At 37.9% G+C, this 18352-nt stretch overlaps 1 protein-coding gene across 1 annotated transcript; it reads right to left on the bottom strand.

The window, feature by feature from the left end:
* Positions 1-2180: 2180 nt before the first annotated feature.
* On the bottom strand, positions 2181-17639 carry LOC114354143 (probable ATP-dependent RNA helicase DHX34). Its single transcript, XM_028306403.1, has 20 exons — positions 17003-17639; positions 16673-16791; positions 16005-16171; positions 15399-15602; positions 14781-14913; positions 13213-13361; positions 12170-12277; positions 11851-11956; positions 10895-11100; positions 10011-10214; positions 9192-9272; positions 8139-8243; positions 6919-7016; positions 6199-6406; positions 5670-5732; positions 5117-5298; positions 4726-4836; positions 3803-3924; positions 2992-3277; positions 2181-2481 (listed from the first exon to the last, which is right to left on the bottom strand). Exons 1-20 carry the CDS (start codon positions 17530-17532, stop codon positions 2196-2198), a joined length of 3468 nt encoding a protein of 1155 aa, XP_028162204.1. The 5' UTR covers positions 17533-17639; the 3' UTR covers positions 2181-2195.
* Positions 17640-18352: the final 713 nt, after the last annotated feature.

Raw genomic sequence — 18352 nt, 5'->3', positions numbered from 1 at the left:
ACAACTATATTTTTTCATTTACTCACGTATAGGTCGCGCAACAAAAGTTGAGGCAAATAATACTATTATTTGCTCAATATTTATCACACAGATTTATAATTTGAAAGAGGTGAATATCCTCAACGACTAAAATACTCTATTGTAAAGCCAATACATAAAAAAGGTTCCAGGAATGACATAGCCAATTACAGACCTATAACTCTGATACCAATTTTTTCCAAGATCTTTGAAAAGTGTATGTTTGACAGATTGATGAGTTATTGTACAGATCTCAACCTAATCAATAAAAACCAATACGGATTCCAAAAACAAAAATCAACTACACTAGCCATGTTCGCATTATTTCAAGAAGTTGTAACTAGGGTGGACTTAAAAATGCTTACAACAGTTTTGTTTTTGGATATGTCAAAGGCATTTGATTCGGTTAATCATAGCATCCTGCTTCGGAAATTAGAGGGTATAGGTGTTAGAGGACTACCTCTCCAATGGTTTGAGTCATACCTTAAAAATAGATATCAGTCTGTTATTATAACAAAAACCGATAAAGACAATTTAATGAGATCATATAACTCAAGATATATAGTAAACAGATTCGGAGTGCCACAAGGAAGTGTACTTGGGCCTCTTTTATTTATTATTTATATAAATGACATAATAAACGTTACACGACATAGGTCTATATTATTCGCAGATGATATTTCTATTATTGTGACAAATGACTCCAAAGATGGTTTGACGAAGCACGAAACTGAAATTAATAATACACTAGCTAACATTATTGAATGGCTTGACAATAATAATCTTAAAATTAATTTAACCAAGACCAATTTTATTCAATTTAATAATTTAAGACAATGTAATTTAAATATTTCATATAAAGACACATGCATAAATCAAGCTAACACAGTTAAATTCCTGGGGATAAATGTAGATGAGAGTATGAATTGGAAATTACAAGTTGAATCAGTATGTGACAGGGTTCATCGATTCGTGTACGTTCTAAAAAGACTACGCCACATAACAGATCGTAGTACGATACTTACCGCCTATCATGCATATGTCACTTCTATATTGCGCTACGGGTTGATTCTATGGGGAAATAGTGTAGATATACATAGGGCATTTGTTGCACAAAAGAAATGTGTTCGTGCAATATTTGGTATACCACCCTACCAAACATGCAAACCGCTCTTCAAAGAACTCAAGCTATTAACATTGCCAGGCCTTTACATATTCGAAATTTGCAAATTTGTAAAAAATAATATTGGTCTTTTTTATAAAGCTCGTGATGTCTATCATGGAAACAAGAAAAATCCCGATCGACTTGTGTTGCATTTTTCTCCTAGGACTGCACTTTACATGAAAAGTTGTTTAAATATGTGCATAAAAATTTACAATAAAATACCAGAAAATATAAAAACATTAGGACCAATATTATTTAAAAATAAATTGTACGAATGGCTTTTAGATAATAATTTTTACGATGTTAAGGAACTAATGAAATGATTCGATTTACCTTAATAATCTATATATATAGAAATGAAGCCCGTTTCGCGTTGTCACGGCATCACGTGTGAACGGCTGAACCGATTTCGATGATTCTTTTTTTTGAATGTTTGTGGAAGTCCAAGGATGGTTCTTGCGGAAAAAAATATTGGGAAAATCTCTGCGCTGGGGCGGTGCGAGGTTCGCCGGGTCAGCTAGTATTACTATAAAATAATAATAAATTTAAAATATGACTGTAATAAAATAATGATAGCAATGTTTAATATGACCATAATAATTGACTACTTTAATAAATGTGTTATGACATTATAATATGACTATGATAAAATTGAGTTATTAAATTTCATAACGTTATAATAATATTATATAATTACCCTACTTATTATTTTTACATGCCATACCATGGCGAGACATGTGGATCTATTTTATTTTTTACCAGCAAATGTACCGTGTCTGTATGTAAATAAATGATTTTGATTTTGATTTTTTGATTTTGATTTTGATTAATATTTGAATTCATAACACGTAAATCGATCAGAATACGCAAGACGTCAGCTCGAGAAGCGTATACAGATGCAATTTTTTCTTGTGTTGAACGTTTCAAGTCTCAACTCTTGCTGCGCGACCTATAAATAACAAAACTTAATTTCTACAAGTAAATAAATAAACGTTTATACTTTCAACATCTTTTATTTCATCTTACAACTCTTTTTGTGTCTCAATATCTCCACAGGCGTCATATACAGCGTGTTGTTACAACTCTCGCACTTATACTCTTTGGCGTTAGGTCGGTTATCCTTCGGCGCTGTGGTGGGTTCTGGTTCCTTCTGTTCTGTTCTAGATGAGCACATGAAGTGTTTGTGTTGAAGACGCTCTATTGGAGAAAGACATAAGGCTATACTGCAGTCTGGGCACGACCAAGGTAGCGAGTAGGTTTCTTCATAAGTATTATAACTCCAGTCTGTGTCAACCACACTGTAATAAAAATCGAATTAAAATCAAAGTTAAAAAAATTAATGATTGGATAGTTAAAACTCAATATTTATGAAAATCAGTAATATTCAAGTTATTTTAAATAACTAACTAGTAACTAACTAACATAGACGTATCTAAGTTTCTTTGTTTATTTTCTTTGTTATCTATGAGTGATACAGTAAAAAAGATTTACGCCCGTCTTCACAAACGATGTTTGGTTAAGTGAAGCAGCAAATGGCACGCACAGCGTTGAATAAAGCTCTGAGATTGGTTCATGTGTCACCCTGTGCGTCCACGCTTACTGTGAGACCTCATAGTAATGTTTGTAAATACGGGCGTAACATTTTTGGAATAAAAAGTAGTGCTTGACATTTTGTGCTGACAAAACGATCAAAATAAATAAAAACGCCATTATGTAATTGATCGTAAATGGACGATTCTAAACAATGCATAGGTTGATATGCTAGTGACTGTACTTATTTGTAATAAGTAATTTAAAAAAATACAAACCAATTATAGATAATACTGTCCGTCACATAGACCCCTCCCTTCTTCTCATGGGGATGGCATTCGTAACCTTCTTCAAACGGGTTAGGGTCGACAATCGGGTGCGCTTGTTCCGGACCACAGTATAGTACTTTCAGATCGCCGGGTAGTAGACGTTTTATAGTGTAGTACACTTCAGTAGACATGTAAGAACTGATGTCACAGGATAGTTGGTGTTGAATTTCTTCGTAGGGTATTTTGGTGTTCTGTTTTTGAAGCTCATTCTCTACGCTTTTGTTCGGGTTTGCGTCTGAAACAATGAGATGTATTAATTTTGTTAGATTCAATTATATTTTAGGCACAACCTACTAATATTATAAATGCGAAAGTTTGGATGTCTGGATGTCTGGATGTTTTTTACACTTTCACGCAAAAACTACTGAACGGATTTTGTTGAAACTTTATAGTATTATTGTTTATAACCCAGATTAACATATAGGCTATAATTTATGACGATATGTGACAAATAAATTTCAATAAATAAATAAGACGTGTCTAAAAAGCGCCATCTATCGTCATTGGTTAACACCTACAGCGCTGGACAAACTACTGTTTTTGACGTTCGTAAATACTCATGCGTGGGACGCGTGAAACGCCATCTATCAACATAATATCAAACAACAGATTTTATGAAGTAAGTAGTAAAACGAGGTCCACGCGTACGAAGTTTTTAGAAGTATATTTTTAGTCCCCCATAACTTGGATTCACGTTATCCTTTTAGTAGCCAGATAGATTCAAAATTTAAATTTAAAGAAAAGCTGATTGGTTATTTACCTGACAGTCTCCTGTTGATCAAAGCGTCCCATCTTTGCCGCAGTTTGGAGGCCTTCAACAGCAAACTCAATCCCGTTTCTGGATATGGGAACTCCAGTAGCAACCAGGCGTCACAAATGATTCTGTAGAACGATATTACATTTGAAAAAAACAATATTATTTAGATATACAGCGAATTCCAAAGTAACTCAACTCATTTTATTTCCTAAGAATAAAGTGTCCTAGACAATTTGTGTAGTTGCAATTTAATGAGAGCTACCTTATTTGCGCTTATCAGTTGGCGCCACTAGCGAGTGGCCAAGACAATGGCGCCAAGTGGTGAGCATTTAAGCAGTAAGAGGACTATTGTATTAGCCTACCACTATCGAGTAAGTTTTCTGTTATAGATGACCAAAACTGAACTGTCCCACCAAACTCATTAACAGAGGGGCGCCACCACCGTTCAAATACAGTTTCCAACATGGCAAAAATCGGAACCAGCGATCCGGTATTGTCGGTGGTGCCCCAATGTCAATGTCACGGGTGGGACAGTTCAGTATATTGGGTCTTTACTCGCCAGGAGCGCCATTTTATTTTTATTAATTTATCAAACATAATAGGCTAGATGACAAAATGTCCGTCAGACCGATAATTAGAAAATATTAGACTCATATTTTTTATTTTCTTTCATAATTAAATAATAACAGTGCTACATCGAGTTGAAATGGCGCGATACGTCACGCTTGATTAGAATTTTTACTCAAAAGTGACGACACGCGAAATTTCAACTCAATATAATACTGTAATTATTCGATTATGGAAAAAAATAAAACATTAATATTTTCTAATTATCTGTCTGACGGACTAAATAGAATTTCGATTTCATTACCCAGTCATCATCCCTATTCTTCTGAATCACTCGTAAATGATTTTTTTTAACATACCTGGAAAAACCCATGTTTGTGTCTATAGAATGCGCCAATAGCAACAATGTTTGTGCCGCCGGCATTCGCATGGAGTTTACTATATACGGCTTTGTTGTTTCTAGGAGTGATCTGCAATAGAGAAATAAGTTTATATGTAAAATAGCGGGCATAAAATAATTCTATGATCAATTTTGAATTTCTAGAACTTTTGCATCTCAAATACAAATGTATAAAAAGTCTTATTTTACGGATATTTGAAAACTATTTGGGTGGAGTGACAATTGACATTTTATAGTTGGGGTCATACATATTATCAATCAAAGGGTTACTTATTAAGGGGTATACTACATGTCATTATGCTACGTTTGCTAAGACAACATAATATGTAATAAATAAAATACATACTCACAAATAGCACAATATCTGGTGTTTCCCTGACACAGGCAGCTTGCTTTTGAACCCAACAGGAGTGTCAGTCTGTATATCACTTTCGTCTAGTTGTATAGTGCGGGGATTCTTGCCAAAGTATGAATTCGGGTGCAGATACACGAACGGTTTGCTCCAAGTGTGGTATAGTTGTTCTGCTACTGACTGGAGAAGAAAAAAACATAATAATATTAATACATAATTCGTGCTAGATTGAAAGCATATTTACTCTAGTTAATTTTTTTTAAATACTGTTAGTAAATTATATTGCACAAATTAAATAGTCCCGTTAGCCCCTCGAGGTAAGCTAAATATGCTTGTCACGTGTGGGTTCACCACAATTCCAGCTTATGGCAGTTTACTGCTGGAAGTAAGCTTTTCATAAGGAATACAGCAAGAACACCTGCTTTTTACATCCAGCTACTGTCAGCATCTTGTTAACGTATGATGCACCATCGAGCAAGTTTCATATTTTACAGACTAATTAATTTGATTTAAATATGAAAGATACAAAATTAATTTACTAAAATATTTACCTTGCAGTGATTGAACTCGTCTGCAACTGCCACTTGCGGATATAACGCCCTGCATAAGACTATCTGCAACAATAAAACATAGTTATTATTAATCACAATTAGATCCCGCCCTCCAGAAGCGCTAGCGCCGCTTAGAAGCGAGCGTATTCTGCCCGCGTCGTGTATCATTCTGAACTCTATGTCCCTTATATCAAGAGCGTCGTTAGCCGTCTACTATCCACTTTCTGACGTCACTTTCATAGATACGGTATCGATTATAGTCCCATATAAAAAAAGGAAAAAACGGCGAATTAAAAGTACCACGTACCTTTAGCACTATTAGGTCCCGTCCACCAGAAGCGCTAGCGCCGCTTAGAAGCGAGCGTATTCTGCCCGCGTCGTGTATCATTCTGAACTGTATGTCCCTTATATCAAGGGCATCGTCTTTGTCGTCTACTATCCACTTTTTGACGTCACTTTCATAGATACGGTATCGATTATAGTCCCATATAAAAAAAGGAAAAAACGGCGAATTAAAAGTACCACATACCTTTAGCACTATTAGGTCCCGCCCACCAGAAGCGCTAGCGCCGCTTAGAAGCGAGCGTATTCTGCCCGCGTCGTGCGTCATTTTGAACTCTATGTCCCTTATATCAAGAGTGTCATTTGTATCGTCTTTGTCGTCCACTATCTCCCAAGAATCTACTTTTAGGCGCTTCTTTCGCTTGGTCTCTTCGGCTGCCTTTTGTTTGTATTGTCTGAAAATAATATTTGTCTTATAAAGTTATTTAGTTATTCCCACAGATCACAGAAACTAAAGAGAGATGTGACAAGGGGGCGGGGCCGGTATCGCAGCAATACGCCCAAAAACAGAACACATTGCTCGTGACAGCAATGATGACAGTAGCGACGTCATAATGTAAACAGTTTACATTGCTTGCGTAGTACTAAAGATTATTCGAACGTTGAGTTTTTGATTACTTTGTGTCTGTGTTTGTTCTAATGCGGCACTGAGTTTCGAACTCAGCGCATTAGTTGGCATCTCTCTATAACTCTCTCTATGGTTAATCGACAAGCTGGACCGACAATCCCATAAAGGTGGCAGGAAGGATATTGTACGAAAGATAGTCACATCAAAACGAAACTTTGTTATATAGAAACAGTATTTTAGTATGTGTTTTTTTTTTGCAAATTGGATACTTTGTTCTATACCACTTCTAATCGGTAATATCTATTGGTTTATGAAGAAATACTGATTAAAAATGTGTACCTTCTCATATCCTTGAGTTGTTTCAATTGACCGTGTCGTAAAGCTCGCTCGGAAGATGACATCGTTTCTGGCTCGACAGTCTCCAATAAGTTATTGTCCTGGAAATCATTAATTTACTTGCTTCAAACATTATAGCCTGCTTGCAACCAACATGGTTAAGGTTCATGAGCCGTGTGTGTTTGTATCTATTGTCACTTTGTCAAGATTTTTTAAAATAAAATACAGTAAGGCCCCATACAAGAATCTTTGTGTGCGAGTCCGATTCGCACGTCTTTTCTCCGTTTAACAAAACATCTCAGATGTTTTGTATTAATTCGTAACATAAACTTTCTTGACACTTGGCCTGATGATGGCTGCATTATTGCCACTTAATTTTAGACTTTATTAAAACCCATGATAATTCTACCAGCTCGCACTAAGCGTTTCGATAAGTCTGTTATAATGCGACCAGCCAGGGACTGGAATTCGCTGCCTGCTGCTGTCTTTCCTGAACACTACATTCCGGGCCTTATCACGGCGAGAGTGAATAGGCACTTACAGGGCAGATATGTACCATCCTAGACTGCATCTCACTTAACACCAGGTGCGATTTTTTTATCCACAACGAGGAAGCTCTTGGCATGTATCTCACCTGATGGCAAGTGATGATCAGGCCGAAGGTGGAAGCGAGCTTCACCCGGAATCCTCAACCACGGAGGAACTGGCTATCTTACCTCTAACTGCCGGAACACAACAATGCTGTTAACATTGTTGTTATGGCGACAGACTTAGGTAAGATGGTGGTAGCTAGCCAAGCGGACTTAGAACAAGCCCTACCACCAACCAAACCGAACAGAAAAATCTGCCCCCACTGGGAATCGAACCCGGGACCTCTGCGTCTGAAGCAGGTGGTCTTACCACTAGACCACAGAGGCGGTTTATTGAGATTGTGGTCAAATACCTGCCTTGTCTTGCATGAAAAAAGGATTTTTCTTTACTCCTTAAAAGTAATATGATGTGTGTTGGGAACCGATTGGTGGACCAACCTCCTTTTTATATTGTCTATGTTTTTTATACTTTTTTTATTACTTTTGATACCTTTTGTTTAGTTTGAAGTTAGTGTTTTTGATAGCCGTTGTGGGCATTTATTTGCAGAAATATATCTTCATTTTAATCCGAAGGTTTTTCTTATTTCCGCACGCCCGAGCGGCTGTCCGCCACAATGTGTATTATTATATTACCTGCAAAAGTCCTCTCAGCTGCGCAACTAACTTGGTGACTTCATACAGCCTCTGCTCCTCTATGCCCCTTCGGCGACACCAGTCCCTGCCTCCACGGTTCTCCGCCTACATAAAAATACACATTACAATAATAACTATCGTTCAAGCTGTATAGTAATCCTGTCACTTTAGTGGCGCTCCGAAGGTCATTTACACTCAGTAAGGTGGTAAGGTTCAAGGTGAACCGACGACATCGTAAAGGTAGCAGGGAACCTTTGTTTGTCACCTGTCATCCGCTTTGCAATGGAGGGAAGTCGAACCTTAATTTCGAACTCCTCCTGTGTTCTTCTGATTAATTTCGTTGCGGGTCCAATGACAGTTTAACTTTCCCCCGGGACAAACTTGACCTTCATTGGTTGGGTTTTTGTGGCGGTCAGGCTGTAGATCCTGGCTACACAGGAGTTGCAGTGGTGGGAACGAGAGGTGGGAATAGTCCCGAAAGGTAGCAGGGAAGCGCTGGACGCAGGCCGCTACCAATCGATCAACGTGGAAAGCATTGGGGGAGGCCTATGTTCAGCAGTGGACGTCCTATGGCTGAAATGATGATAATGATGATGAGGTGGCGCCACTATAGAGTGAGGGTCTGCCAACTGCTCTGACACTCGGTAATGGCTAAGATAGAGAGCGCTTAAGTAATGTGAACTAATGCAGTTATTCTCACTTAGATGGCGCTGCAGAATAAGATTCTATCACTCGCCAGTATTGCCTACAATAGAGCGGTTTTAAGGCCCTTTTTTGAGCTGCTTCATCAACAGCTTATTAACTACTAGCTTTCCGCCTGCGGCTTCGCCCGCGTAGAATTTTGTCTGTCACAGAATGACTTTATCGCGCGCGTCCCTGTTTAAAAAACCGGGAAAAAAACTGTCCTATGTCCTTTCCCGGGTCTAAAACTATCTCTATGCCAAATTTCATCAAAATCAGTTCAGTGGTTTAGGTGTGAAAGCAAGACAGATAGAGTTACTTTCGCATTTATAATATTAGTATAGATTATCTTCATTTTGTGCCGTCCGTTACCTTTACGTTGAGCCAAGCACAGTATAGCGAGAGGAGAGTCAATGGATCGCCATGATCGGATTCATCGGGTTTTCTCGCATTCTGTAAAATATTAAAGTTATTTAATACGCATACCATAATAAAGAAATAGTAACAGTATTTATTGGTGGTAAACAAGGTGGACCGACGACATCATAAAGGTAGCAGGGAAGCGCTGGACGCAGGCCGCTACCAATCGATCAACGGAAAGCATTGGGGGGGGCCTATGTTCAGCTCAGTTCAGTTCAGAAATGATGATGATGAACAGTAATTGTTCTTGGAAAATAGTCTTTAACAGCTTTTAAATAAGGTTCACTCACCTCTAGAGATGTAAATTGACTGAATCTGACCGGTCACGATGGTCAAATACCATAAATGGCCAGTCAAAAACTCAGTCAATTTGACTCAATATTACAGTAATACCACCGAATAATTTATTTATTTAGGTACCCAATTTATATGCAATTTTAAATTAAGGAACGTTAATTTGCATAGGGTAAGAAAGAGAGCACAATAAATCATCACAAAACACTTATTGTTTCAATTTAGAAGTTGTAGACTCACTGTAAAATGTTTAACTATAATAAATCATTACAAACCATTTTTTATTTCAATTAAGATGTTGTAGACTTTTATCAATCATAAAATCTAGGAAAAGCTAAAAAAGTTCTAAACTATTATTAAATTCAAATTGACCGAAATTGACTGTTTTTGATAGTTTATGACTTGTTTTTGATAAATTTGACCGTAAATGACGATCAGTCAAATTCAGCCGCTTTAGTCATTTTCAACACTACTCACCTCACACTCAAAGTCCCTGTGCGCTCTTGTAGTGAATATAGATCGGATCCCCAAAGCGGCAGCCAGTGCTATCGCCGAGTCCCTCTTGTGGGGAGGGATCGTGGCACTCCCTAAGACTAGGGCTTTGGCTAGGGAGACTTCTACTGGAAGGTCGGCTATGGCTTTGCCAAGAGAGGTCAGCTTCTCATTTGATGTTAGGGCACCCTGAAATAAAGATTATCGTGTGAAAACTATGAGCCATATAAGAAGACTCAAGGTCACCCAAAGGGCGATGCATGGAACGTGTTATGCATGAAATGAGAAGATCCGCAGGAAAATCAAGTGGCAGTGGACGGGGCACATAGCTCGTAGAGCTGATGGCCGTTGGGGCAGAAAAATACTCGACTGGCGACCACGGGCCGCAACGGAAGATGTTGTGTGGGCAAGCCTCCCACCTGGTGGACCGACGATCTGGTGAAGGTCGCGGTAAGTACCTGGATGTGGGCAGTACAAGACCGGTCGTTGTGAAAATACTTTGTCCAGCAGTAGACGTCATTTGGCTGAAAGGTACGAACGATATAAGGAATAGCGGTGCTGCTATGGTCAGGTCACGGGCTGTCGAATTACTAAGAGAACCTGACAGCAAGAGATATTTACTAGGGTTTTACCTAATAAAGACAGCTTTAGTACCTCGGTAGCCTACGTGGTCCTATGATATGAGTATGGTTGACTTTCTTGACCCAGTGCTCCTGGATCTAAAAGTTGATGTTGGAATCTTGACCTGGAGCTCCTTGATCTATTAGTTAGTAAGTGGGTCACTCTCAACTCAGAGGTCCAAGATTTGACTCCTTGTAGAGTCACACCAAACCTGTAAGTAACTTAATATTATTAGCAGTAACACTTACATGTTGCTTGAGCTCTAACAATGCCCCTTCTAATGCAGCAGCCGGCGGCGCGTCCAACAGTGGGAATCGGCGTACGTCGCCCACGCCCAGCGCTCCCATCAGAAGCAGTAGCCTTGTAAGCGGCACACGCGACATTTCGGGAGTACTGAACGCTTCCATGTCGGTGTATTGTTGCTCTGAGTAAATGCGATAGCAAACACCGGGACCTTGAATGGGAGAATAAATGGACAGATTAGGAAAACAGCAAAAAGTTACTTATTTTCATTTCCAACGTAACCCTTTTGTCTAGGCATATAAGCCGCATCCATATGGGAAAAATAAACAATCTAGCAGTTCAGGGAAATAAGCAAAACGTGACTTGTTTTGATTCCTAAGGTAACCCTCCTTATTTGAACAACTCCAAAATTATGAAATGAAATGTCTTTATCAATTTTGACCGAGATTTAACTCTTATAAACGTAAGAAAAAGGTGGCCCCTTTACATGAATATATCCTTGGTTACCAGCGCGTATTATATTATCTGTGCCAGCGCTAAGGGTCAAACATATTATTGATTAACTTAAACATGTGTTAAGAAGAAACGCCACAACAAAAGTTTTCTGATCAGAGGTGGAATTGTGTATGTGTATATGTATGTGTAGCAATCGTTATCATTTGACAGTTCATAACGTACGATTATTCTGTCAAACGCTTTGTTTAACTGACTTTATCGTACGTTATGAACTGTCAAATGATTACGATTGCTTTACACAATTCCACCTCTGACTTAGGGCTGATTTTACCATCGTCGGATAACTTTTAACTGAAGATTATTCTTAAATAATATAAGAAGTTTATACTTGTCATTTTGACATATTTCCCTGAAACTGTCAATGTGCCAGTTATAGCAGGAGTTATTCTCGGATAAGAGTTTGGTCGAATCGGGCCTTAATGCGATAACGTTATTTTTCAATTACCTGTTCGCCCCGCTCTGCCTTTTCTTTGGTCAGCGCTCGCTTTTGATATCCAAAATTCTTTCAACCTTTGCATTTTAGTTGTTGAATCGTAGCTCAACTCTTTGACCTAAAATTAGAAAGAACGTCTTTCAGCAAGTAAGACCCAAATGTCGTTTGCATAAGGTGCTTATTCCAAATCGAGACGACAAACCGCGTAACAGAAATTAATACGTCACCTCAGTGCAATGGAATATGCACTTTATTTCATACGACAATATGTTTTAGTTACGCTCAATCAATAGTAATTTAGTTACTGTAAATAGTAGGTAATATTGCTTACCTTACCGGAATCGACGACAAATCTGATTCCGTCAATAGTGACAGAAGTTTCAGCAATGTTCGTCGAAACTATACATTTGCGAACTCCTTCTGGGGGGTAATCGAACACCTGCAATAAATTATTGTATCAAACAGGATTCAGGGATCTACAACGCAAATGCCTAACTAGGATTGGGATTATTGACCGGTTGAACCAAACGTAAATAAAGTCAATATAATTTATTTTATTTTATTTTTATTTTTCTTTATTCAGAAAACCACACCTCTTTATAATAATAATACAAACAATAAAGCTTGTAAAAAGAGCGCGAGTCGCTCTCTCTAATTTAATCTCATCCAAAACGCTTTTTTCGTGAGATTAAATCCTTTTAACTCACGGTTTATTGTATGTACTGGTGAATCGTCTCAACTTTTTAAAAGCAGTGGCAGTATTAAAAACATTATTTTGATTTACTAGGACTGTTCAAAGGTTAACATTTGACCCTTTAACTGGTAGTAGCACAATTTTTGCCATAATACTTGGGACTATAGCTAGATGAAATACGATTTGTAATGACAGAAATATTCTTCTTTTCCATGCTAGAAATAAAGGAGATTTTGAGAGCCATGATAGCTGAGCGGTGAAGGGGTCGGACTGGCCGACTCGTGATCCGGGGAACGCGGGTTCGGTCCCCGCCGCCACTCGACTATTGTGGTGAGCTCACTCGTGACACAAGCATATTTAGCTTAATACGAGGGGCTAACGGGAGTATTAGTAATTTGTGTAATAACAAATTAATCCCAACTAATATTATAAATGCGAAAGTAACTCTGTCTGTCTGTCTGTCTGTTACGCTTTCCCGCTTAAACCTCGCAACCGATTTTGATGAAATTTGGCATAGAGATAGTTTGAGTCCCGGGAAAGAACATAGGATAGTTTTTATCCCGGTTTTTGAAACAGGGACGCGCGCGATAAAGTTTTTCTGTGACAGACAAAATTCCACGCGGGCGAAGCCGCGGGCGGAATTAAAGCTATTACTAATAATCTTTAAAAAAAACTAGTACCTTATCTTGTTCAACAAGAGATAGTCCACTGTGCAACGGCAAGACGATCCATTTCTTGGTCTTCTCCGCATACTGCTGGGCCGCGTCGCAAATGGCCGTGATCTCTTGGACTCCCGACATGAATACCAGTAAGTCGCCTCTTTCGTCACCTATCAATAGAAATAAAAAGAATTTAATTTTAAATAGCTATAACCACTATCTAACGTGTAGTATCTCCGGCTACGGGACTATACCCACCGCTGCAACTCCTGTGTAGCCAGGATCTACAGCTTGAACGCCAATAAAAAGGATGCGATAAGCCGACAGAGTAAAATGGCACGCGTTATGGGAGCATCGTAATGCCCAGCTGTGGAGTATAGGCTGATGATGACATGATGCTCGTCACTCCATACGCAATGAAATCATATAGCAATGAAATATCCAGTCCACAAACCAAGACTTTCTAAAGTCTGACTGGAATTCTGGCCTGTAGTCATCCCACTAACTCAGGACTGACTGAGAAACTGTTGCATAGGAATCAGATCAATATTTTCCATCAGTAACCAGTTTTTCGATATCTTGAATATAGTCCATTCAGCGTAAGATGGTGATTATGACAGTTCTATTTAGTGAGGCGCTCCTTATAAACCTAATCGATATTTTTTAGAATCGAGAATATTTTCTATAGAAATCTAATCGCCTTTTATTTGTTTGATTTTTAATCTTGATCAAAATTATATCTATGAATTTGAACTATCTGGAAATGGAATATACGTGAACTAGCGGCCGCCCGCGACTTCGTACGCGTGAATCCCGTTTTTCCCGCTAATTCCCGTTCCCGTGGGAATTTCGGAAATTCCTTTCTTAGTGCACCTCTACGGTACCTAAGCTACGTTCCTTCCAAATTTCAAGTGCCTACGTTTAGCCGTTTAGGCTGTGCGTTGATCTGTCAGTCAGTCAGTCAGTTTCTCCTTTTATATATTTAGATATTCTTAGTGGTACAAAATAAATCACAAAGAATTAAATATATGCATTTTATTCAATAAAACATCAAAATAACAATAACAAACAATACGTGGAGAAATCGCATAAAACAAAACCGTCATCAAAGGCAAACGCACACGTACTGACTTAGCTTTGACCTGCCAGAGATAATAATCGTGTCGTGATTCGATGGTAAGATGACCACCATGCCGATTACTGATTTATTGCGATTGTTTATGTCCCATCCCTATGAGCAAAAGTTCCGACTAACGCAGAAGCAATTCATTTAATATTTTTTCACAATTTTTTCTAAATAATAAACTAATAAATAAATAGAAATTCTTGTTTAGGTTAATTGAGAAAGATTAGTGATTGATATTTTGGAAGGATGAAAACACACAAAAGTAATTGATATTTACAACTCAATATTTTTATTCATAGAAAGTTAGAATCATAAAACGAAACGTTTTATCTGTCTAAATCACCATCATAAGTTGAATGAACTATAGTTTAGAAATAATCGAGTGAGATCACTTATCGTTTCCACCCTGTATAGACACCATCTTGTAATTTTTTATTTATAAATTAATTGATAATATACTTGCTTGGATATTTGCTGTCAATCAGTTGCATTATCTGCACATAGGGTTGAGGGTCCAACCTGTCATCCCTTGTTGGTTTTTCTTCAATGAAAATTGGCTTGTAATTCAATTCTATGGGGAACAGTCTGCCTGGGACCTGAGGAAAATAAGTTAACCTTTTTATAAACTTTTTAAAAAAAATCTCAATAGGATCATCCATAAAAATACAACTATGCACATGTACAGGATTTATATTATGGAATATGTAGTTTTAATATAACAGTTTAGAGGAAGACCCATCAAGCTTTAAATACTGTAGTATGTGCCGTTGTGTAGTTGACTTATATGTTCTTGCCTGAACGAGCTTTACAAAGGACATACACTCATTCTGTGGCTCTATTTAATTCACAACTAGGTATAGCCAAGTGAGCTTTACATGTGTGGTGGCTCGCTACTGATCATTTTCAATAGACATTACGCTACTGATCATTTTCAAAAGTTTTGATAGACATTACACAATCATTATGTGCATGTATACGAACACACAAGTAAAGCTCACTCGCCATCGTGAGTTACAAGAACTATAATTGGAGTGATAGTTATCACATTTACATCTCATTTAAAAAAAAGTAACATACCAACCTGTATTACTACGGCAGATTCAGCGGAAAAATAGCTCTCAAAGAGTTCAATATTTATCGTCGCAGACATAAGCACCAACTTGATGTCAGTCCTCGTGTGTATGAGGCATTTTAGCACTCCCAGCAAGAAGTCTCCCATGAGGTGCCTCTCGTGGATCTCGTCTAGAATGATGACGTCATAGTTCGGCATATTTTCAGATGACATCTGTAAATAGAGAAATATACATAGAGACAAGTATTTTGAAGTTTTGACTTAGTGGAGCAAGAGATTGAGCATTTGAACACATTTGAATGAGTAAAGTAAGTAGGTTGATGTCATATATCATAAGGACAACCAACTTCTTCAAAACAGAACAATTGACATGATTTCAGTTCTATGAACTACTAGCGGCCGCCCGCGACTTCGTACGCGTGGATCCCGTTTTACCCTCTTAGGGGTAGAGTTTCGTAAAATCCTTTCTTAGTGAGCACCTACATTCTAAAAGGAACCCCCATGCAAAATTTGAGACTCCTAGCACTTGTAGTTTCTGAGATTTTGCGATGAGTGAGTCAGGCAGTCAGTCAATCAGTGACCTTTGGCTTTTATAAATATAAGTTAGAAACTTACCTGCCTCAACAACAATCCCTCAGTAATGAAACAAATCTTGGTGTCAGCTGTTTTGCTCTTCTCAAACCGTATTTGGTAGCCAACTTTACTCTCGAACTGAGTGAGCGTTTCATACGCCACTCTTTTTGATAGCGACACACAAGCAATTCGTCTTGGTTGAGTGCAAGCTGAAAAAATATTACAATTAATTGCTATTAAAATTTCTTAGCGATTAGTCGCTTCTCAAATTAAATTTTAAATAAACAACTTGAAAAAATTGATCTTTCCGGGCAACTGCTCTTACCAAGCCTGGCAAGCGATAGGTCATGGGTTCGATTTCCTTAGGCAGTTCGATTTTTTCAAGTTGATTATTTAAAATTACAATTAATATTTACCGAGAGCACATTTAGTAGTTTAATGTACTTATTATTATTCTGTGGTTTAATCTTCAAAGAAATAGAATAGACTTCAACTATTATTTTTCCAAGCACTATTTTAATAATTCTTGTGACTGTGCTTATAAGAAAATTAAATTGCAAGCAGGATGGCAGGATAAGAACATAAGGCTGCATTATCTTACTTTAACCGTAACTATAACCATAACAAGTGTTTTTTGTATGGAGTTTAACAGACTTGACGATTGTTAAAGTTAAGGTAAGATGGTGCAACCCAGCCTAATGTATACTTACCAATGTTTTGAAAGCCAGCTTCATGTAAATACTGCGGCACTTGAGTTGACTTCCCACATCCTGTGTCTCCAGCCACCACCACCACTCTTTCATTCTGAACTGCGGAGACTATTTCATTTCTGTGAATAAAAAAACACCATAATTAAATAATATTGTTTTTAAGATCTTTTGATAAGTTATACTAAGGTTTGTAAGCTTAACTGGCCACATGCAACTCTAGTATGAAAAAAATACCTAAAGTATTCTTTTCATCAAAAAAGTAGCTATACTTGGAGATAAGATTAAACTTTGTTTCTTCTGTTTTAATATAATATGAGCAACTTTTGATACCTGAATTTGGCCACTGGTAATTCTTGCTGTGCTTTCCTCAGCTTCTTAAGCTTATCAAACTTTTCCTTGTTTTTAAAATCTATGTATATTGATACAATATTTAAAAATGCATCAAATATTTGTTTATTCAACCTTTTCCTATCACGATCATCATTTACAGTATCAAAATACTTTATATTTGTTTTAAAATTAATACAATGGAACTTTGAAAAGGATATGGGTGCACCAATTTCGTTTATTTCAACGTTTTCATCCTCACAAACAAAAATAGGTTTGCCATTTTTCTTCAGAGTAGCTTCATATTTGGTCACAAAAATCCAGAAATCATTGAGACTATTAGCTACAGTATTAGTTCCACTGCTGTATTGTATTATTTTATTTAATTCTCTCTTGTAATCAAGAAAACTGAAGTCTGCTTGTTGTGCCGAAGAAGATGGACAGGTTTTTCTGACTTTAATTTTATTTCTTTCCCGGGAATGAGAACGTCTCCGTTTATATCTATCTCGTCGAGGGCTTGGACTTCTCCCCATTCCTCTAAAACTCAATTAATGAGCATAAATTAAACATAAATTCACAATTTCTTCAATCAAAAGGCACACGAAGTAAACAACGTTTCGAAGTTGACAACTTGACAGTGACAGTTGACAATTTATTGACACTTGACATTTTTGACAACTTCATTTTTTTTTAAGAAAGTTTTACGGCCCTGGGCACAATTTTTAAAAAATCAGTTTAAAGTTGAATAAAGGTCATAGCACACTTAATAACATGGAAAGGGATCGTAACCGTATCGCCTCTCGCTTAAAGCCTTAGCCTAGGCACAGACTACCGATTTTTATCATAGTTGGCCGATAGCTGGGTCGGGCTTTTGATCAGTATGAACATGACTGTATGGAAGTGCGCACACAGCACACTATATTGGAAATCGATCCACCAACTAGTATCGCCCAACCAAAAAGTTAGTGGTCTGCCCCTAGGCTTACAACTAGGCTAAGTGTCAACCTAAAGGGGGTCTTTAACTAGCGCGCGTTTTGCCCTACACAAGCATTCAACAAAATTGCCTACAAAAAATGTTGAATGTTGACATGTTTTTGTTGATTGTGTAGGGCAAAATACGCACTGGAGACTGGAGATCGGGCTTATCGTAAGCACGTAACGTACAAATCGGCTGTACACTCTCGCCGAGAGCCAATGGACAGGCTGAGTGCGAGGGAGGTTGTTCAGGGGAGCTCAGCGACCTTTCAGGATGTCTCGCTATCGCTTGCTCGCTCATTGCTCCCGTGTTAGCACATGGGGCTGTCAATAACGAGAGTGTACAGCTAGCCTAAAAACGATTCAGCCCCCCTAGAC

This window comes from Ostrinia furnacalis, unplaced genomic scaffold (genome assembly GCF_004193835.3).
Source record: "Ostrinia furnacalis isolate ACB-3 unplaced genomic scaffold, ASM419383v2 OfSCF1921, whole genome shotgun sequence".
NCBI lineage: Eukaryota > Metazoa > Arthropoda > Insecta > Lepidoptera > Crambidae > Ostrinia > Ostrinia furnacalis.
The sequence above is the reverse complement of the archived record's forward strand: the minus strand, read 5'-3'. Positions and strand labels throughout refer to the sequence as shown.